Source organism: Poecilia reticulata, chromosome 14 (assembly GCF_904066995.2).
Source record: "Poecilia reticulata chromosome 14, P_reticulata-male-v2, whole genome shotgun sequence".
Classification (NCBI taxonomy): domain Eukaryota; kingdom Metazoa; phylum Chordata; class Actinopteri; order Cyprinodontiformes; family Poeciliidae; genus Poecilia; species Poecilia reticulata.
Genome location: NC_088843.1, coordinates 23,496,736 through 23,518,791, shown reverse-complemented (window position 1 = coordinate 23,518,791; position 22,056 = coordinate 23,496,736). Strand labels below are relative to the sequence as shown.

General features: G+C 39.3%; 1 protein-coding gene across 3 annotated transcripts; it reads right to left on the bottom strand.

The window, feature by feature from the left end:
- Positions 1-356: 356 nt before the first annotated feature.
- On the bottom strand, positions 357-22,056 carry usp28 (ubiquitin specific peptidase 28). 3 transcript variants are annotated; one of them, XM_008428567.3, is made up of 26 exons: positions 21,899-22,056; positions 20,137-20,211; positions 19,594-19,714; positions 18,940-19,027; positions 17,887-18,049; positions 15,332-15,418; positions 14,849-14,986; positions 14,307-14,377; positions 13,409-13,485; positions 13,182-13,330; positions 12,958-13,085; positions 12,640-12,735; positions 12,109-12,288; positions 11,610-11,818; positions 11,425-11,495; positions 10,546-10,774; positions 9,640-9,972; positions 8,927-9,051; positions 8,376-8,645; positions 7,579-7,674; positions 6,682-6,860; positions 6,079-6,157; positions 5,507-5,586; positions 5,038-5,161; positions 3,768-3,966; positions 357-3,253 (listed from the first exon to the last, which is right to left on the bottom strand). In XM_008428567.3, the coding sequence occupies exons 1-26, from the start codon at positions 21,941-21,943 to the stop codon at positions 3,078-3,080; spliced, it is 3,588 nt and encodes a 1,195-aa protein (XP_008426789.2). In that variant the 5' UTR covers positions 21,944-22,056; the 3' UTR covers positions 357-3,077. The 3 variants fall into 3 exon arrangements, with proteins under 3 accessions (XP_008426789.2, XP_008426787.2, XP_008426788.2); XM_008428565.3 differs by having other exon boundaries at positions 9,640-9,975; positions 21,899-22,055; XM_008428566.3 differs by having other exon boundaries at positions 8,927-9,048; positions 9,640-9,975; positions 21,899-22,055.

The following is a 22,056-nucleotide window of genomic DNA, read 5'->3' as shown; positions in this document are numbered from 1 at the left end:
CAAAGTTAATATTTAAACCCAATGGAGAATCTATGGCAAGACTTGAAACCTGATGTTCACAAGTGCTTTCCAACCAATCTGACTGAGATTAAGTTGTTCTGCAACGAAGGATGCCAGTAATTTCAGTTTCTATATATCCAAAGACGATGGAGACACCCTAGTGGTTCTACAAAGTATTGACGCAGAGGAGCTGAATATGAATGGATGGCTCACTTTTTGGAATTTTAGAAGTAAAAATGTGAAAACCATGTATAATTTTCCTTCTGCTACACAATTATGTACAACTTTGTGTTGAGCTATCATAAAAAAAAAAAAATCAAGACATCAGGACTGCCAGACAATAATTAATACAGAGATTATTTAAAACATTTATTGAAGATCATCATAAAGTACAAGTGAAACATCTGCAAAAAGGGCTAGAGTTGCTCCATATGTCAACTCCAAAACCTGGATTCAGAGATTTCAGTGATGAGTTGAATTTAAGGCACAGAAACAACACAAAGTTCTCCCAGTTAAAGGGTTTCTACAGCGTTGTCACTTATAACTTTTAAGATGTCATTATTTATTCTAGTGCTGTTGATAACTTTCTGTCAGTTCTAATTTCTGTTTTGGAGAAATACAAAGAGATGATATAAAAGATGTATTTAAAAAAGGCCAACAAACCATATTTCTTTGCTGCGCAGAACAAATGTAGTGTTTTTTAAACCTAATGAGCATCACTGTGCAGGGAGCTGACTAAGCAACACAATTATTCAAATTTAAACTGTGTCCTGCAGAACTGAGTCTAAATATTATTGTATACAGTAAACAATACAATCAACCAGTGAAACATATCTGATTTATGAATATTTCAGGATGCTAATAAGAGTTTATCTTTCTGTGTTGGTGCATTTAGCAGACACTTCTATCCACAGCAACTACCAGAAGAGACCATATAGAACTTAATATCAGATCTACCAATAAACTGCTCCGAAGGAAGATCACTAATCAGAAGAGACAGGTGGCAGGCATAGAAGGAAAGTGGAGAAAGTGATACAATCCTTTTGTGTTTTGATAAATTCATTGTTTTTATGCTCTTTAGGTTTTAGCCTATTTCAGTTAAAGGGAGAGTATTATGTGTCTTCCAGGCACAGAGTGTCAATTTATAGCATAATCAAGTAATATGTTACCTTTGATTGTTTTAATTTGTAATTTAACGCCTTGAATGCCTCTTTGTGAAAACCCCTGCTCTTTCTGACACTCCGTCTTCAGGAAGTCATCACAACATCGCTCCTCTGATAACCCTTTAACAACGTTTTTCCCAGTATTGCTCTGAGAAGAAGCTTGTAATGAGCTCAGCAGATGCACAGTTTCACCAGGTAATTGCTGCTGGCTAGTCTTAAGGAGCTGAGTGAGGGAGTGACAGGGAGAGGCAGATGCTTGAAAGCTTGGAAACTGCACCTTCGAGGAGGAGCTGTGCTTTGTAGGCGGGGCTAAATCCCACCAGGCATTTTGCACAGCTGAATGGTTGCCATGGAGATTAAAGTACTGTATTTTCCGCACTATAAGGCGCACGGGATTATAAGGCGCACCTTCAATGAATGGCCTATTTTAAAACTTTTTTCATAAATAAGGCGCACCGCATTATAAGGCGCATAGAATAGACGCTACAGTAGAGGCTGGAGTTACGTTATGCATCCACTAGATGGAGCTACACTAAAGGATGAATGTCTAAAGCAACTTTGTTGACATAAAGAATGTCAACAAAACAGTCCGACTCTGGTCGGTGAGGAGAGCCTTCCGCGACTGGGCAGGGGCGTGGCCGGACGATGGTCACCCTTCTCCGTTCGCGCACAGCATGTTGGTGGAGAACGTGGTGCTAAATGACCTGCAGACGACCTGATTCTAGACGGTCGGTAGCTAGATAGGTCAGTCAAACTTTATTAATAGATTACAAACCAACGTTCTGACAACTATCCCACCATGCACCGCGCGCTTCTTCTTCTACGGGTGAAAATGAAGTCGGCGGCTGCTTACCGTAGTTGCGAGACCTGTTGTGGCTCAATATTAATCCATATATAAGGCGCACCGGATTATAAGGTGCACTGTCGGCTTTTGAGGAAATTGAAGGTTTTTAGGTGCGCCTTATAGTGTGGAAAATACGGTAATTGTCATACATGCATGAAAGAATGAAGGCAGCACTCCAGATATGTTTTTAATGAGGGTATAACTTTATAACACAATGTAAAGCTAAAAAAGAGTTACTCTTACATAATATTGTCTTATCTCATAGGTCTTGCTGTATTAGTTCATTCCTTTGTGTTTAGTTTCTTAGTTTATTCCTATGTTCTGTTTCTCTAATTGTCAGACCTTTCCCCTTTTGGTTTGCAGATTCTTGAGGCTCTGCTTCTACTGCACACCCCATTGGAGGGTGATAGTGATAATGTCATATTTTTATAAAGTTGAGCAGTTAGTCAGGTGAACGTGATTGGCAGCACCTGGCTGCTACATTTACATTTTGTTTCATAAATACTGAATCTGGGGTTAGATTTAAATCCCTTTAGAACCTCAAATCATTATTATTATGTCCTGAAAAGTGAAACCCTTCGGTTTAAAGACGTTGTCGTTTCTTTTACTCTTTACACCAGGAATCAGTTTTGTATATTTACAACAGATTTAAATGTAAAATGTGTAGATATTGTCTGATATTGGTCACTAAACATCTGCATTTTTTGGCAATCTTTTGCTTTGCTTGCAAAAGCTCTAATGACTCTGAAGGACTGTTAGTATTTGTTAGGTGAGAAGGGAGAAAGCAAACAGGAAGGATTAAATCATTCTCCTCAGACACTTCTCGTTCAGTTCTTTCCTGTTCTTGATGAGCTTGTATTTGTGCATTATCTATCTAATCACAACGAGTGATTGCTGTATACATCACATCAAATTTTCTACTCGTGCAACTCCAAACCAGCAGCCATTAGATACTACATGCTGGTGTGAACCCTACTGTCCTATCAGCACAGAGCGCTCTGCCCACCATGCTGCTGCTGCTGCTGCAGATGTTCGACTCCCAGAGGTTTTTATGGGTTTCCTTCAGGATTTTACTGGACAGTTACTACTGTGGTGTTGTGAATGGACTCCATCACAGCGGCCAGGCGGCTGCACAAGTCGTGGGCCTGGTTGACGTGAACTTTTGGCGGATCTTTCAACACCACCGTCCCACTGGAACCGTCCAGAACCCGCGGCAGCAACTCGCCCAACTTTACCTGCAGCGAATCTGCAGAAAACAGAAAAACCCAGCAGAAATGAGCCCTTCAGATGGTAGTTTTTGGTTTTGAATGATTGATTACATAGAGCAATTTCTTACTGGGACAAGTTCTATTCTGTTATTAAATTTAGTCCTGATTGTATACATTTTAAAAAGAACTTTAAAAAAATAGAGAATAGATGAAATAAGCAAATTTATGCTCGAGATCAAAATTATTGTTTGTTTTTAATTTATTTTTGAAATGGCTGTCATTGTGTGTTTTAATTTTGTTTGTGTGTTTTAAGGCATTTTTTGATGTTCTTTTGTAATGTTTGCAAAAATATTATAATTGTTGAAGTGGTTGATTTGAATTTTGTTTTGACTTAAGGAATTTTATTATGTCTTCTTTGTAATATTTGTAAAAGTATGATTTTATTGTAATATTTGTGATGATACTAATGTGAATCCTTACAGAAACAAATAAACAAATAATTACAATAGTTACATTTTTCATTATCTTCTCATGTTATTGTTAATAACTCACCATCCATGTCCTGACCCAGGCAGCAGCACCAGTGGCTGCGGATGTTCTCCATAGCGTCCCGGTCCTCCTGGGACAAAGCCGAGTCCCGGCTCATCAGGTGAAGGCAGGGAATGACGGCTTCGTCCATGATGGAGAGACCCTCCTCCACTTTGCCCTCCTCGCCGCTGCAGAACAGCCGGGACGCGCTGTCGTTCAGCGCCTGATTGGTGGATAAGCACAGAAAATACTTGGATCAAGGTCTCCACTTTAATATTTACACAAGTATAGTTTTATTCTTATGAAATATTTTAGATGAAGTCAATGTGGAGGTTGAAGAACAAGCTTTGTGTTGGAGCCTGTGTTCAGATCCTATGCTGTATGGAGGGTCAAAAGGGGCAAAATTAAATTATTAAAATGCAACTTATAATCATCAATGCATATAATTAATTAAATAGATATTAATTTATTTTGTATTTATTCCTGCTTCTACAGAAGCAGGAATAATTCTGTTAAAATGAAATAATTCTGTTAAACTCACCCATTAAAGTCAAGGGACTGGGCTGTGGGAGGGGCTTACACTAACCTGCTGAACTCCACTAGTTTACAATCAACTCTTCAACTTCTAGACTGTCTGCTAATTGTGAAGTTTCTTTAAAGAACTTATCAGAAAGCTCATAAAATTCCTCCATTACAAGGGCTGCCATGATTTTCAAAGCACGATGATAAACTAGCTAAAACAGTGTATTTTTTTTGTACTTTTATGCAATAAAGGAACATATTCGCCAACAGATGGTTAATTGAAAACATGTCTGTTTTCTCTGATCAAAGAAACGTCAATAAACAAATGAACTCAAATTGGATCCATGATAAACTTCAAGGTAAAGTTTGTACCAACAAAAATAACTTCAGCTTCATGGTCCGAATCCATCAAAAATTAAACATCTACTTTAAATGTGAATCCATAAATGGTGTATAAATCACAAATATGTGTATTTGCATATGTGAAAAACCAACCCCGCCTCAGTGCTGCTGCAGAGAAAGTCTAAATAAGGAAATATTATCCCACCAGTCGCTCATGTCTAAAGTTCTGCCCTAGAAAAATCTACTTCAGCAGCTGGCTGAACGCCAGAATATGTCAAATAAAAGTGACAGGTCCCAGCGATGATTTTGATTACCCTCAAAGTTTCCCCTAATGCAAGCCAAGACCTCTTAGAGAAAAAAATATTTAATCAAGTGGCTGTTTTAGGCTGACAACTGAAACAGCTTTGGTTGGAGCTGTTGCTTTACTCACCGTGAGGCACTTTCTTCTGTAAACTGCAATAAGAGCTTTGTTCACACCACGTTTCTCTCCCTTTCCCAGCAGAGCAGCGTTGGTCTCATACGCATGAGCCAAATAGTTCAAAGCCTCTCGCATCCTGTGACACAGTCAGAAAGAAACCAAATAAGCACCAAAAACCACAGCCGCTCTTTAACTGTGTAGTACAACATATACTAGAATGTCTCAAAAATTAAGAGTATTGCATAAAAGTGAAATATTTTTTGCCAGTCATCTCAGAAAGTTGTTTTTTTAATATTTCAAGCTTTTATGATTTAATGAGTTCCTCCCGCACTTCCTGTCACTGTGTGGTTGATGTGTTCAGGATGATGTGCAGCGTTTGTTTCCCTCCACTCACAGCATTAGTTTTCTACTAATAAACGGTTTCAGGGGGAAGATACTTTTACAAATCGCTGTATAGAAATAGAGGATAATTCTGCCTTACTTTCCATGCTGATAGTGCTCCAGTCCAGTTAGCAAGTAGACAAACACAGTCCTGAAGTCCCTGTAGTCGTCATGCCACTGCTGCAAGAAAACCCACGCACAGACACACACATTAACCAGTGCCTGTTTAATCTTCATCTTCTTTTGTAGCGTTAACAAACAGTAGGGAGATGCATTGGGTAGCCATGGTTTTGCTTGGTGTATAAATGTAATTTGTTTGTTTTGATGCATTTTGGAGCAGTTTTACTGCTGAAGGTTCAGCAGTAAAACACAAAAGGAGAAGTCTATTGAAAGACGCAAAGCCTCATGCATCCTGTGGTTAAAAGAAACCCTCTTTTTATGCGAGACAAAAACATTCTCAATAGTTTTGACTATTGCACATTAAAAAAAAGGTTAAAATTGAGTTTGTACTCAGTTTTAACTAGCTGCTGTAGTCATTATAAGAATCCTGAAATCCTGAAATCAACAAGCTGGAGGAGACAAATGATTAATTAATTTGTAGTAACTAACAAAAGAAACAAGAGACGTGCAGGACAAACAATGTCAAACTGGGTTGGATAAACCCGACAGTACCATGTATTCCTCCATGTCCATGTCTTCTGGCTTAATGAGGCGAAGTTTGGCTCGGGCTTCCCTCATTATGCTGATGGCCCTGCATGCACAGGAAGGACAGCTGGAGTTTAATGGTACAGGTGAAATAGACTCACAACTAGTAGGTCTCTGCTTTGGACACTAGATGGCAGCAGATGAACGACGTACGGCTGTTATCATCTATAGAGCGCTTGCACGTTAGAAAAATCTTTCAAATCAAATATTTGGTGTCCAAAAAAACATTTCTCTTCATTTAAAGAGAGGTTTTTCCTTTATTACAGTTTTAGTTGTGTGTTTTTTTTATTACAGAGATTTCTAAATTCTGATCAAGCCCACCAGAAAAGCTATTATTAAAACTAACAAAATTACGAAAATTGAAATTGAGAAAACCCTTTTGTGTTTACTGAAATAAACGAAAACTGTAATTAAGTAACTGTAACAAATAAAAACTAGCAAACACTGTAAAAAATAACTAAAACTAACTGAAGTAGACAAACAAAAAGTTACAATGAATTAAAACTAAAGTATAATGAAAAATGCAGAACTATTATAACCCTGAAAGAAGAGCTGATTCTGTTTGCACACCTTTCGTCAAAGCTGAGGTTGCGGTCTGTAAACTGCTCCAGCAGTGTCCTTTCGATGACACGCTTGGGCGCCTTGTTCTGAAAGAAGTAAACCAGAGCGTGCTGCAGACGGGTGTCCTCCTGTGGCGTGATCTCCTCCTGGGAGAGCTCATACAGCCGGGAATACTCCTCATGGAAGGCCTGGAACACCACGGAGAAATATGAGTTTCAACATGTCTCTAGCTGCCTTTGAGTGCAAATCTTTGTCTAATGTAAAAAAAAAATAAAGCATTTCATAATTGTTGTGTTTAAGAAATTAAATTAAAATCACACATAAATAAGCTTGTTCACTCAATAAGTTATTAAAAATAATGGCAGCAACAGATGTAAACAGTTATGAAATATATCAGAGGAGACATTGGTGTCTTATTCAGTCATTGGAGCGAGAAGCCCATTATACTTGGGAGCGGGTAGCTACATATGCATAGCCGCTCTATCCTGGTACATCTATCTTGATACGGCTGAAAAGCCACCTCATTCTAGAGCAAAAACTTCTTATTGAAAAACAGAGTTTTTTTCTTTTATTTCTATTAAGAAAATTTATTTTCATAATTTCAATTTGTGCAATTCTATGGCTTATGGAAACACAGCTGGTGATGCAGGGACTCGGCATGCTGCAGGTTTAAGAATTCTCTGCATTTTTATGCACAATTTGAAACCCTAAACCTTGATCATTATTAATAGAACAGAAGTGTTTGAAGAATTTAATGCAGGTTTTACTGCATGAACTTTTCCATTGATATTTCGAAAATTACTTATTTAAAAACAAACAAAAAAAAGTCCTGTGGGAATGCATGTTTTGTTTCTTATCCAAATTCGAGTATGATGGAGAAAGACGTTAAACATTTGAATATCTTACCTTGATGAGGCCAGCCTCAGGGCCTTCTTTGTCAAACGTTTGTCTTGCCTTGGCTATGGCCAGGATGACACCCTGCATGGCTGGGGTAAGCATCATCTGCGAAATGAAAATGAGACCATCGCAAATGCTTAACAAACTAGGTACCACCTCTAACGATGTTTAATGAAAACAGTCCTGTAAAAAAAGAGAGATAACATTCTTACTTCAGAAAGTCAGCAGCAATTCTCCATAAACTAAGATCTTTATTCAAATCTAAAGGCTTGCATGTAATTTCCATCCATCCCTCCATTTTCTTACACCCTTATCACATCGGGGTCGGGAAGTGTGCTGGTGCCTATCTCTGGCTGTCAACAGGCGAGAGGCAGGGTCAGCCTGGACAGGTCACCAGTCCATCGCAGGGCAACACAGAGACAGACAGGACCATGCACACACACTTCTAATGAGAATTTATACAGACCAATCAACCTTATAGTCATGTTTTTGGACTGTGAGAGGAAGCTGGAGTACTCGGAGAGAACCCACCATGCACAGGGAGAAATGCAAACTCCATGCAGAAAGACACCTGACAGGGAACGAACCCAGGACCTTCATGCTGCCTCTACCAACTGTGCATGTCATTTATTGCTCACTAATTCAAACTTGCACATCTTGTGCAAAAGCACAAACTCAACAATCGTTCTATCAGAAATGAGCCATTTGAATTATGAATGAAAGAGGTTATCAGGCCCACATATACTGTTTAAATTAACATGGAGTTGCCCTGATTAAAATCTTATTCCACATTGTAACTTCCTCACCTCTTCGTTGTATCCGTCAGCATCGGCCCTCACCATGATGCGGCCCACGTTGGGGATCTCCACCTCCGACACCTCGTTCACTGCCTGCCTCTGCCTGGCTGGAGCCTCCTGCTGCTCCTGCTGCTGCTCCTCGTTTCCCGGATCTGCTCCGGGTCCGGGAGCCTCCCCAGAAGCTCCTGGTTCATCGTTAGCCTCTGTGTTTGGTCCCAACATCTCCCCATGCACAAGCGCTTCAGCCTGATTACAGAGCTCTGCATCCGAGCCAGAGGTCTGACAAAGACACCAGGAATAATATTAGAGTTTTTTGGACTTTTGTGACATGATTTAATACTTTTTAAAGTCTTTACACTGTTGAATATCTCATAGCGCTGCAGGGCAAGTTTCTAAAAGGTTAATTATTTCTTCATTGTAGTTTAATAAACTAGGGACCCCAAACCAGCATTTCTTAGGGCTTAGGGCCCCCACAAACCTAGGAACCACCCTGTCCGCAGGTATACTAGCAGTGGGACCGTACACCCGGGGGGAATCTGAGGGGGTTGGGACTTTCCCACCTGACTCTGCAGCCCTGCTGGGTCCGGGCTTGGTTCCAGGGTGTCGCTGGCTGTGGGAGTGTCGGTGGGATCTGCTTGGCAGCCAGGACTTGCAGATGGGGGCACGATCTCAGACTCCTCTGCTGCTGAGTAAAACAGACAGAGGCCTTCATTCAGTGCATGTATTAGCAAAGTTTTTTATTAGATGTTAGATGAAATTGGGTGTCGGTGACAATGTGCTGGAAGGGCAGATCTATTCAGTCTAATTCTATGCTTTGTGCTTTCAGTGACTTCATGCTTTACTATTTATTTTGCATTATATTTAGAATTGCTAATTGCATTTTCTGAATAATTTGAAAGATGGTTTGTTGCTGTTTATTTTTGTCAGTTTCTTCATTATTTATTTTACATTTGCTGGGATGCTCCTAATTGTGCTTACTGCACAAATTAAAGTTGTAATGTTTTTGCATGTTTGATCGAGCTTATGAAGACATAGGTGTATTTAAGTGTGCTTTACTGGTGCAGAGTTATCGAATACATTTGTAATTCAGTACATTTATGTCTGTTTAAAAAGATCCTAAGTCAACTCGGCTGTCTTTCTGTGTTGGATCGGTATCGGCTATCAGATATCTGTACTGGAAGAGGAAAAAGGTGAATCGTTGCATTGTTGAAGGCAAAATGGGTCTTTACAAAAACTCATAGTTGCTTTTCTTATTCCAGTTAGTGTAACACACCTTCAGGCGTCTCTCTGGGTTCGCAATCTGCAGTCTTCTCCTCTTCTGAGCCGGACCGGGCCTCTGAAGCCGCTCCTTGCTCCACCTCTTCAGCGGAAGGTCCAGACTGTGGTGCTGGTTCCACAGGTGTTAGCTCTGTGTTCTCCATACTGGCGCTGGGAGGCTCCGCCGGGGTCGCAGACTCTTCCTGCGGAGTGGCGGTCTGGCAGAACTGCTCCTCCCACTCGCTGAGCTCCTGCTGGAACCAGCGGTTATCTTCTTGAGCGTAGCGTCTGAGCGCGGCCGGCAGGGAGTCCATGCCATGCAGCACCTGGCCTGTCTCGTCATCTGTGTCTTCTGGGTGGAACGTGTGGTTAGACAGAGGGTTCACTCAACAAGCACAGCATGTTTCATATTTTATGGGGGCCATTTGTAAAGTTACAAAAAAAAAAGAATAATTTTTTATTTAGTCTTAAGAGAAAAGAAAAATGAGGGTTCCAATTTTAAAGTCATTTTTTTCATGTTATTTAATAATTTATAAATGTCAGTTTCAAAATAAATATGTAATTAGATAGCTAAATATTTAGCTTTAAACTCAACATTTAGTTAGCAAGCCTAATATTTAGCTTCATACAAAAATATTTAGCTAGCAAACTAAATATTTAGTTTCAAATTGAGCATTTATTTAGCAAGCTAAATATTCAACTTCAATCTAAATATTTATTTAGCAAACTAAATATTTTGCTTTAAACTAAATATGTAGCAACTATGACGGACTAAAACCCCCTAATTATTTCTGTTAATTTAAGACTCCAAGAGAATGTCCACTTCTCTTATGTTCAAAATTAAAGGCTGGATTTGTAAAAACTTCGTGATATAAATCAATGGAGAACTGATGAGTGTTGCTACGGCTGAGAGTTGTTGTACCTGTGATCAGCTGGGGGAGCCGGTCATCGATGTACATCAGGCAGTACGCGCTGGCGTTGGTCATCCCCCCAAATGAGTCTCGCTCTAACTCCTCCCATGAAGACTCGGTGATGCTGATGTCGTTGTACTTCATCCAGCGCTGGTTGGCGTGGTCGTAGATGTACGCCCAGTAATGACCTGCTGAGGCCTGACCTTCATGAACAAGCACTGCATGCAGTCTGTATGGCACCTGTTGAAAGGACCATTTTATTTTACTTTTTTTTTTAATTAGCCTGGCATACAGTTTGTCATTTCCTTCATAAAGATGAACAAATACTGCATTTCAAATAGTCTATTCCAGTGTACATATTACACACACATATTATTCTGACACAAAAATATGCTTTTATCTAATTCATCCCACACTAAAAAAAGAAAACAGGTGATCCAAAATAAAAAGAATTGAGTTAGTTTGTTACATCAAATCAAGTTTATCTATGCAAATGTATTAAGTTCACTAAGGTGTTATGTTAAACAAATGTAAAAAGTTTGACAATGTTAATTCCATTAAATGTAACAAATTAATTAAATTTTTTAAAGTTGAAGCTCCGTTCTCTTATTTCAGTGGACTGTAGCTTTGGTTGTATATTTATGGCATTTAGCTCCATCCATCAACTCTATCCATCCAAAACAGACAACCCCACATGCTGGTGCTGCCACCACCATGCTTTACTGTAAGGATGAGGTGTTCAGTTGGGATTTCCATTGAAAACCCAAAAATTTGCTACACAAAAATTTGAGGTTGTAAAGTAAAATAGTTCAAGAGGTGTGAATACTTCTGGAAACCAGTGAGGTGTCTTTTTGTACCCATGCAGAAGATTAAGTGAAAAGAAGTGTCACCTGGCAGAGACTGTTGTCTGAGTACATGGCTTCGAGCGTCTGAGTGAGTTTGTCTATGCTGGTCTTTAGCTCTGGAACACAGAAACAACACGAAGCCATGACAGAAACCAAATTTACAAAACTCTCCCTCTGATAAAGAAATTTAAAAACAATTTCTTCATGAACACTCTGTGTCATTGGCGTACCGTTTATGTCGTGCTCTACTTCAGTCCTCCAGCGCCGCAGGCAGGTCTTCACGAAGTGCAGCTCTTCTTCTGTGGCGCTGTGAGGCGCCGGGTGGGGCGGGCAGTCAGACGGGTGTTTGCACTGGGTGAAAGGCTTGTAAATGGGCGTCTGCTGGCAGTTGGAAACACTGGAAACCAGGCTGTCCGATGAGTCTTTATCTCCAGGTTCACTGATGGAAACAAGAATTTAAGCAAAAATGCTAGTCTATACTCATTCACGTGTCAAACTCAAAGCCCAGGGGTCAAATCCAGCTCACCTTATCTTTTTATGTTGGTTAAATATGTTTGTACAGAACATTTCAGCAACAAGACAGTTTAAAGTGCTTTACATCATAAAAACACAAATATAAAAAGTCATAAAAACATCATACAACAACCCACTGAAAAACCAGTAACAAACATCACATTGTGTCAAGTGCCATAATCATAATCATCAAAATATGTCAAATATCAAAGGAACCTGCTGTCTTTGGCGATGGCGTCGGACAGCGGGTGGCTCACAGGAGGAGGGGAAGACGTGGTGAGCCTCGGGTCTTCAGCCGGGGAAACGCTGGTGGGTTTGGTGGTGGCAAACTCCAGAACGAACTGGAGCATGTCGGCCAGAGGGTACTTCATCGGTCCAGAGCCGTAGTTTTTATAACTTAGACCAGAAACAAAACACATTTAGGTAAAGACTTTGTTCAGATGTTTAGTTTCTCTGCTTGAAGGTTGCTTAGTTTTCAGTTCTTACTTTTTTATTCTCCTTTTAATGCTTCTTGTTTCCCGTTCTAATCATTGTTAACAAATACTAAGTTTATTTCTTTGGCTGTCTTCATTCAGCAGATCTTGATGTTCAGTTCTATAATTCAAATCAGATTTGGGTTGCATTCGGCTGCTGTGTGAACCTAGCCTTTGTTTTCTGCTCCTTTAGTCTTTATTGGATTCTTTTGGACCATAATAATAATAATAATAATAATAATAGATGTTTTTATTGAACTCCTCAGTTTCTTACCACTCAAGTTTCTGTTGAAGTGCGGCAAGTTGCTCCTTGAGCTTCTTCACTTCCCCTCTCCTCTCATTGGTCCGTTCTATGTTTTTGTGAAGATATCTGTGAAATAAAACATGCATGTGTATCTCAGTTAATAAAAATATCATAAATAAGTTGTTCTATCTAATTTCTTCAACTTATACATGCATTTTACAGAGAGTAATATATGGTTTGTTTATTATTTTCCCTTTTGGATTGAATTATTAAAATTCAAATTTAGTGAGGCACAGATTAAGATATTTCTGAAAGTTTTCATTAGTTATAATCTGATTTTTGTATTACCTGTCCATGTAAACAATTTGTGGAAACTCTAATTTTTTGTGTATCTTCTCGGGACGCCCGAGCTGAGTGTTGAATTCGAATCTAGAAAGTTCAAAGGTCAGGACCGGCGGTAGTTTTTTAAACCACCTCTGAAAGTTAGAAAAGACACAGAGATCCTTAGCAGAAAAACATAAACTTTCGGAATATTCAGTATTTAATATTTTGACTTATTTCGAGCCGCTCACCTCTCGGCCAGACGTGAGGGCGTGGTCCGAGTGCAGCGACTCGATCTCCTTCTCAACCATCGCCCCTTCCAGGCATTCGTCCAGGTTGTTGAAGCCGTTGACTTGCAGAGGGTACTGACCAAACTGCTCAATGTTGTACAGCGTCTTGCCTGAACCGAACCACACAGATTGGACTGAGACAGAACCCCGGTGGGTGACGGCAGGATGAAGAGTCGTAAAGCACTCACCTTCATGTCGCCTCTCCGTTACAAAGGTGCCGTAGAAAAGCTGAACCATTGGGTTTTGCTGCTTGTCTTCTGCGTTCCTGAACGTAAAGATGGATGTTATATTTACACGTTGATTCATAAAAAGTTAAATGTGACCTATTTTGCTTCCTTTTAAGGCCATTAGGATAGCTCTTTGTGTTACATGAAACATGTTAATTAAATTTTTTGCACAAAGTCTTTCTCAGACAATGAGATTTCACCTCCTCAGTTCTGCCTGTATTGATCTTCTTTTGTTGAGGAATATAATTATGAATACCTTTGAATTCCTCCATACTTTCAGAGTGAGTTGCTTTACTAGCTCAGCTTCCAAACTGGAATTGCCAAAATAAATTTGATTAATGAAAACATGCCACTTTTGAAAAAAGTTTTAAATTTTTTTGATAAAAACTTTTCCCTAAACGTTGGTGTATTTTTGCAGAACTTCAGTGAAAACTCTTTGAATGACAGAAGTCACACTAGTTTGTACACAGAAGCAACCTCCTTGGAGAATGTGCAGGTGACCGTAGCTCTAATTTAAAAGTGTTAACTACAATTTCCCCAAAATGCTGCATACATAGCAGCTCTCAAGTAGGCGGAGCTTGTCCCCCTAAGCCTGATTAAGACGTCTCCTCTGATGACTGATAGATGATGAGCATAGTGCCATGGCTGAATTACATGTTTACATCCACCACATCCATAATTTTTAATGACTTATTTTATAAATCAATTTATTCACCTGAGATTATAGCTGCATTTCTTATTTAATGGAAACACAGTGATTGCAAAATTGTGTTTTGTCATCATTAACACAATCTTGACAAAGCTTTGTGCACGTTTGTAATTGAAAAGCAGCTGCTGACAGCTTTAACAAATGACTTACTTTCCGTTGGCAGCCAGTTGAAAGGCATCTTCTAACCAGTCGAGTAGTTTGTGGGAAAATTCGCTGACATCCTGAAAGTAGCAGACGAAGACATTTAACTGTCTGTAACAACTAAACATCCATCCATCCAGCCATCCGCTTTAATTCAACCACAGTGGAGGATTCCACAGCACAAACAACCTGTGTAAAGGTACGTCATGAGTGTAGACTTTGACTAGACCACTCTGGGCCCTTTATTTTTCCATTCAAGCAGCACTCAGAGGTGAACTTAATTTTAAAATTTGCATCTGATTTTGACATTTATTTCTCAATCTGACAATGTGAGACTGTTTACATGTCAGAGCTGCACATTCATAAATTCCTGGCAGCAATGGGTCCATATTTCAGGGAAGCTAAACTGGTCTGCAGCTGATAATGAGGTGTTGTTGGACAGTCTCTGCCCAGTGTGACTGAGCTATGAAACACTTGTTCATCAACAAGTGGGTTGGATTCTCCAGGTATCCTATTTCTAGGAAAGAGCTGGAAAGAGCTGTGTTTTGTACCTGCTGAGCCTCACTGGTCCGAAAGGCGTCGCGTAGCAACTCCACCGCAGCAGAGGGATCCACAAACCTGCGAGTGGATCCCACCATGAGGGCAAACAGGCACCGCAGCTCCTGCATGAAAGCAATGTTCCTCTTGTCCTGTCGTCAGAAAGTCTCGGTCAAACATCAGCTTAAAAACCGTCACAATGTTTTTGAAATTTAGGTCATTTTTAAGGACAATTTATATACAAAAAAAACTGTTGTGACACACCACAGGAAATCTAGGAACAAGTGGCCAGAGCAAAAGCTGGGAAAAAAGATAACAATTACCAATTTCTGGGAAAATAAAGTTTCTTTTCCTGAATGAAAGAAAGGTTAGAATCTACACTTTCAGAATCTTAAATAACTCAAGATGCCCTCAGGGAAACGTGTTCCTGGTTTTGCCATGGCCAGTCACATTTTGTCTGCAGGAAGGAAATATGTAGCAGAAAGCTAACTACTCACAGCATGACTCTTACACTTCTCCAGAATTCGTTCTGACAGATGGTAGTTGAGAACCAGCCTCCTGAACACAGGTAAGTGGAAGAGTGACTGCAACAAGATGACAGAACAAGCAATTTAACAATGTTTTCACTCCTGACAGTCTGGTAGATTAGGTTTAATTGGGGACTAAAATTGCAACATTTGTTTCATTTTCAGCTGCTGCGGGTCGCTTTCTCACTGCACTGTGTCAAACAAACCAAACCAATTTAAAAAATCTGTTCTCCTCCTCGCCTGTGGTGGCGCTGCACCAAGAACAACTGAAGGCCACAATATGAAAACCTCTGAAGAAGACACTGAGCACAACTTTCTTTCTCACAAAATGTAAAAAACAAAAAAATGGAGTGGCATCAGATTTTAGCGGTTGTAGGATTTCGCTTTTGTCTTTTTCAAAAGACCATGAGTCATTTCCCCCCAGACTCTTGTGCTTGTTTTGGTTATATTTACCCAGAATGCCCTGGCTGTAGGCTGCAGGAATGCCAAAAGCCACATCCCGTTCAGTATGCATTCAAACTGTACCAAAGTTTGAACTGAGACCGAGGTTTGTAGATAGACTAGAGTTCGCTTTTTTGAGTTTGACTACGCATTCATGCCTCCCCAACTGGACTTTCTAGGCAAATTGACTGGAGTTGGATTAAAGGGGATGATACAGGACATGTGTGAATGCACCCTAAATCGACCTTAAAGTTTGTGCCAGATATGGATACACTTTTGTAAAATATGACTTTGTTAACATAGGACGTTTTGCTTCATTGCTGATTATGTTTTGTGACAAATGTCAAAGAATTTTACTTGTTTGTTACAGGATACCTGCGGTCGATACCATGATAACCCTTTGAGTGGAGAATGCTTCTAAGCGTTCCCATTAGAGAGGGAAATTCAGTTATGGTTTATCTCAGTTTTACTGTAATTTATGAGCCGCCCATTGAATCCCGCAGTCACTCAGCTTCGATCTGAACCAGAGGAAACAGTGTTAACTCAGAAAAAAGAAGAGCATTAGTATTCCTACAACACTTCCTCAGATAATACCGCCTGACGTTTAAATCGAGACAGAAGCATATCTCAGTTGAACAGATACAAACAATCCCCTTCTCCTGTCTCTGTCTGCTGTGGATGTCCTCGCATCGCTCCACGCTCAATTAACCGCAGAAGCTGCGTACCTCAGAGAGGGTTCTGGTTTCTGTCGAGCCACCTGATAGGCCTGCGTGGCTTCAGTCTGGAATGGACTTATAACACAATTAGCAGCTGAGATAAAAACTGTTTGCTCTGATTTAGCTGAAGGCTGCCCCCCTCCTCTCTCCGGTTTGTTTTTCAGGTCGATTTTTAACCTCATTAGCAGAAAATAATGATGAGGAGGAAATTTGAGCAACATCCCCTTGTAGCCACGTCGTCAACACGGCTTTGGAGTCACATTGGACCTTGCTAAACAGCAGTGATAAATTGAAGGATCTGGGAGACTCGTAAATTTGGCAAGAAGCAGAAACAGAAATGTAAAAGCTTGTTTCAATATTTGAACAACTGTATCTATATGTATTCTGCTCCCCGCTAACAAATATACGATGGTGCTGGTGTGTGTTGTGCTTCCATTCAGAAAAGTGACAATCAAAAATGAACAGGAATAATTTTGGTTATTTAGCCTCTCATAAGAGGAAAGAAATGGAGGTTTAATTTTTAAAATTTAAAACCTATATTTTTCACATAAAAATGTCAGTTTCAAACTAAACACATTTAGCAAGCAAGCAGTTAGCATTTAGTTAGTAAGCAAGTTAAATATTTAGCTCAAAGCTAAATATTCACTAAATATTCCACTACTGGAAGTGGACTATCGAAATAAAAGCTGGACCTTGCAAAGTATAAACTCCTGCTGGTGAGTCGGTGCAATGGTAAACATCTGTATTCCCATTAAAGCAACTTATCTTATAAAAGAATTTATAGATATCAGTTTCAAACTAAATATTTAATTAGCTAGCTAAATGTTTATTTTACAAAGAAAATATCCCTAGATACACATGTCAACTTAATAAAAGCATAAACAATAAAATACCTTAGGTGCGTGTATTTTAAAGGAAGTAGAAGCATTTTTCCACCTTTAAAATGAAATTATAAGATTGGTTCATGCCTCTGCAATAAAATTATTTTATTAAAGGCTTTTTATACATTTTTACCAGATATTTCTGAGGCTGTGGTATTTATGCTTTTTGTTTTGATTGTTTATTTTACTTTTTATGTGCAATACTTTGTTGAACTCATTGTGGAAAGTAGTTTGAACCTATTAGAGTGAATGGGGAGTAAATTACTTTCAGTTTTTAAATGAAAATAAATAAATGAAATAAAATTGTATATTGTATTTTTTATTATTATTTTTTTGTACAGAATTTCTGCAAAGCTGAGCCGTTAAGTTGAATAGTTGTGCAGAGCTTTGCCACATGGACTACAGACGCCAAGTGGGAGATTCTGCACACTACAAGCTTCTGGTTTACAGAAATGATTCAAACATAACGTGAGGTGTTTATTCTCACCTGGATGACAGCACTGAACCAGCAGGTGTTTCCTACGTTGCGGATGCCGACGGGCCAATCATCCTGACGGATCCAGTCTGCAGGGCTGCACATCTCACTCTGCGCTTCACATCTCTTCCTCTTCATTCGCGCTGCATTTTCTTCAGCGCTGGCTTCCAGAGCTCTGTTGGACATCAAATTCTCTTTATGAAAACACCAGACTGACAGCTATATTAAATACAGGCTCTAAAATACCTTAAACAGAGAAGAGGTTGTGTCACATCATTAGATCATAGCTATGGAGGAAAGATCCTGCCAAAATTTTCAATAAACATAGATATATAAGACTGGGAAATTAGAGTACTATGTATTGTGATAATTGATGTCAGTAACCTTTGTAATGCATTACTGACATCGGACCACTTTTTTCAGTAACAAGTAATCAAACGTGTTTCTATTTCAAATCCAGCAATCAGATTAAAGTTACTTATCCAAATCACTGTTCGTTACTATTTTATTTTGTAATGTCATTGTATTTCTTACGCGTCTTGAGGAGCGACCACAGTTTCCATACCACAGTATCAGCAGCGACAGAAACGTTAACAATGGAGGGATGCACATTTTGTTGCTGGACAATCAGGAACTATTTTGAGTTTCTGTCAAGTCCAATGAATATAAGTGACTTTGGGCTTGTTTTTTTTTCTAAAGTCCCCGGTTGCGTTTTTTTGGGCTTCTTTTTGAACATGAAGTTGCTCATTTGGGTTTGGAAATGAGCAGAGACACATAATGAGACCCAGATGTTGTCTGACACCCAGGTAGTTTTAGTCAGGCTCTTTTAATAAAGAACTGTAAAAAAGATGATTAAATATTCCTATTTGGACAGTCCAGACATTTGTCTACAGGCAGTACTAATTATACAAATACAGCTTACAAATATTTTTCTCTTGGTATTTGCTGCCTAGTGCTTTTTATTATTGTATAATTCTTTGTAGCAGCTGCATCATGTCACAGTGGACATTATCTCAGCTGTATTTAAACTTGAAAACAGGGGAATCTACATCTGTCTTGTCCTACCTGTTGAACTCACGCTCTTCTTGCTCTGCATTGTGGGATTCCTGCAGGCTGAGTTCAATGGCCGTCTGCAGTTCATCTTTAGGAAGTCCTAAAAAACCAAGAAACATCAGGAAAATTAAAACCAACATGTGGATTTATAACTGTTTCATGTTTGTTTAGTTTTAAAAACAAATTTTACAACCATTTACTTAAATGTATCTTATTAAGGAATCTGTTTTTACACTATTACCTACAAAACTGGTTGAAATATGGCGCCTCACATTCATGCCTCTTTTTCACATTGTCTCACAAAATTAAATGTCTTTTAAGATTTTACATGACAATTGAACACAAAACAATACATAATTTAAAGCTAAAGAAAAATAATACATGACATTTGAAGAGTGTGGCATTTCTGAGCAGTTTGCAATTTATGAGTTTATAAATGTTGTGTTCTTCATCTCTGTTTGAAATCAGAGTCAATTCTTCACTTCACAAAAATAAGAAGTAACTTTATAAATATCACGCTTATAGCTTTCAGTCTTTTTTTAAGTTGATACATTTCTTATAGTGTTTCACCATCATCCCTCATTCTGCCTTCCTATGCTGTTATAAATTAAAACATGCACAATGGTACATCTAAATGCTTTCCAGTCAGATATTGCCGCAGTGCACCTCTCTGTTTGTCCCAGGGCTCTGCAGACGTGCCGGACTCCTGTGGCTCTGCAGAGTCCTGAACCTCCACAGTCTGGGTGGTCAGTAGTCCCACAGCATGTCCGACGTCCCCCTGGCTGGCCTGAAGGGAAGAGCACAGAGAAAACCTTCCCAGAAAAAGACTCCAGTAAGGCAAGACAAACCCAGTTTCTGCTTGTTTCAACATTCTGCAAATAAATTTCCAACATACTGCAGATCCAAGAGGTCCATATTTTGCAACCTAAAGAAGGTTGTGAGATGTTCTCAAATCAGGAAGACTTTTGTAGATTGAGGGGGGAAATGATCAAGTTAAGAATAGATGCTGATAGAGTCCTACTAAAGAAGCCTGAATCCTTTGGATGTATACACTGATCAGATCTGGAGTTTGAACTAGACAAAACCCAGGAAGCCCCCTTCTAACTGCTGCTGAGTGTGTGCGTGTGTGTGCGTGTGTGTGTGTGTGTGTGTGCGTGTGTGTGTGTGCGTGTGGGGGTGGGGGTGCGTGCGTGTGCGTGTGTGTATTACCTTCAGGGCTTTGTAGAGAACCTGCTGATCCTGGATGCCAGTGATCTCCTTCAGCTGCTCCATCAGCATTTTGAGCTGTTCACAGAAAACAACTTGAGTTTTTTCTTTTTCCACTAGAGCACAGGAATCAGTGGACCTGATCACAAACCACGTCTCACACAGTATTTGAATAGTAAATAAAGAAATTAGATATTATATTTGTTTACATGTTGACGCAATATCATCGCTTGCGTTTTGAGGTTGCCTGAAGGATTTAAGGATCAGATTTAAGCAGCTAAAAAAAAATTCCTTTGTCACATACTAGAGTGAAAAAAGTAGTTGAAGTCAAGAAAAAAGTCCCTCAAAAAGTCTAAAAACAATTTTTACGACTTAATAAAATACAACTGGGAAGAGAAAGGAAGTTGAAACCAAATATTTACATCCACTGTCTTAAAATACACAATCATGTTTTTCCTTTTCCCCCTCATTATTACACTTTTACTCAGACCGTTTTTGGTTTTAGGTCTGATGTTTTTTTTTCTTTAATCATTTTCTTCAAATTAATCTTCTAATAAATATGCCTTTAAACTATTTTGGAAAGTCCAAACAGATTTATGAGCTTTTGGTAGGTTAATTCACAATATCTTAGTTAAATGGAGGCGCAGATAAAGATGCATAGGCTGAAAGGCCACTCAGAGGGGAAGAAGCCATTAATCCTGAAGCTACATAGAAACCCAGACCACAGTTTGCAAACAGTCTTATTGTCCGATGGAAGAATAACTGAAGAATTTTGGCCATAATGACCTTTGTTACACATGGAAAAGAACAAAGAACCCATGAAACCTTCATGCAGACAGACAAAACCAGGATTCAAATCAAGGCATCATTGCTACCAACTGCAGCACTGCACAGAACAAACTGAGTTATCACAGTGCTGATAAATTCAGTATTTCACACCTTTTTATTTTGTTCTTAAAGTTTTGAGTCTGGCTTCCAGTCATCTCCAAACCTTTGCAAACACAAACCATAATAAGAACCTAAGAGAAGCACTCAATTTAAAAATAAATCACCTAATTCTGCACAGTGAGAGACGCTAAATAAAGCTGGCTGTCCCGGCAGCAGGTGCTCATGTCATTGTATCGCTCTCTCTCTCTAACACAGAGAGGAAGCCAGGACCAGGCTGACCAGACTTATATGGAGCCCAGGGGGCAATCTGAGACCCACTTGGTTTGCCTCTATTTTAGGGTACTGACATGGATAGCACAAGCTTCTGTTTATCATTCTGCTCACCACGCCACCGGGCACCATGGTGCCTCTTTTATCCTCCCAGACAAACACCACCAACAACCAAACAGGAGTAATGCAAGTGAACCTTTTGTTTATTTTAACCACACCTTAAGCAACACATGTTAAACTATCCAAAGGCTGCATACATACACCACACAAACAGACTGCTTCATGCACTGAGCAGCAATGACTACAATGAAATGATCTGTTTATTACAGCAATGACGGTAATTTAATGATGGGGAAAAGCCACCAGATATCAGCAGTACACACGTTGAACTGATGGCATCTACAATTAGAAAGGATTTGATCAAAAATATAACCTAAGTGCCTATAGGCATACATGTTTAACATATGCAAGATGAGAACATTTTATTTTTAATATTGGTTTAGTAAATTAAACAAAAAAGAAAGTTACATTTGTTGCATAAAAGCTGAGTGGAGTTAGATGTGTTGACGTTAGTAGGCGTTAATCAAAGTCTCCATCATTTTCTCACCGAGTTCGTTGAGTTTTCTCCATTTTCACTTTGTTCAGCTCTCATTGCAGATTAAAAATAATAATAATACAAATCTGGATTTATTCACGTCTTTTCCCCTCCAAAAAGTGCTCGCGACAGACTCTCTCCCTCGTTCAAATCGACTCCATCTGTCACGC

Coding starts and splice junctions, on each gene's coding strand:
- usp28 (XM_008428565.3), bottom strand. CDS start 21,943: ATGAGAGCTGAACAAAGTGAAAATGGAGAAAACTCAACGAACTCG. Junction 19,028..19,593: donor GCCCTGGGACAAACAGAGAG/GTGCACTGCGGC, acceptor TTGGTTTTTTAG/GACTTCCTAAAGATGAACTG. Junction 11,496..11,609: donor AGTAGAGCACGACATAAACG/GTACGCCAATGA, acceptor TCTGTGTTCCAG/AGCTAAAGACCAGCATAGAC.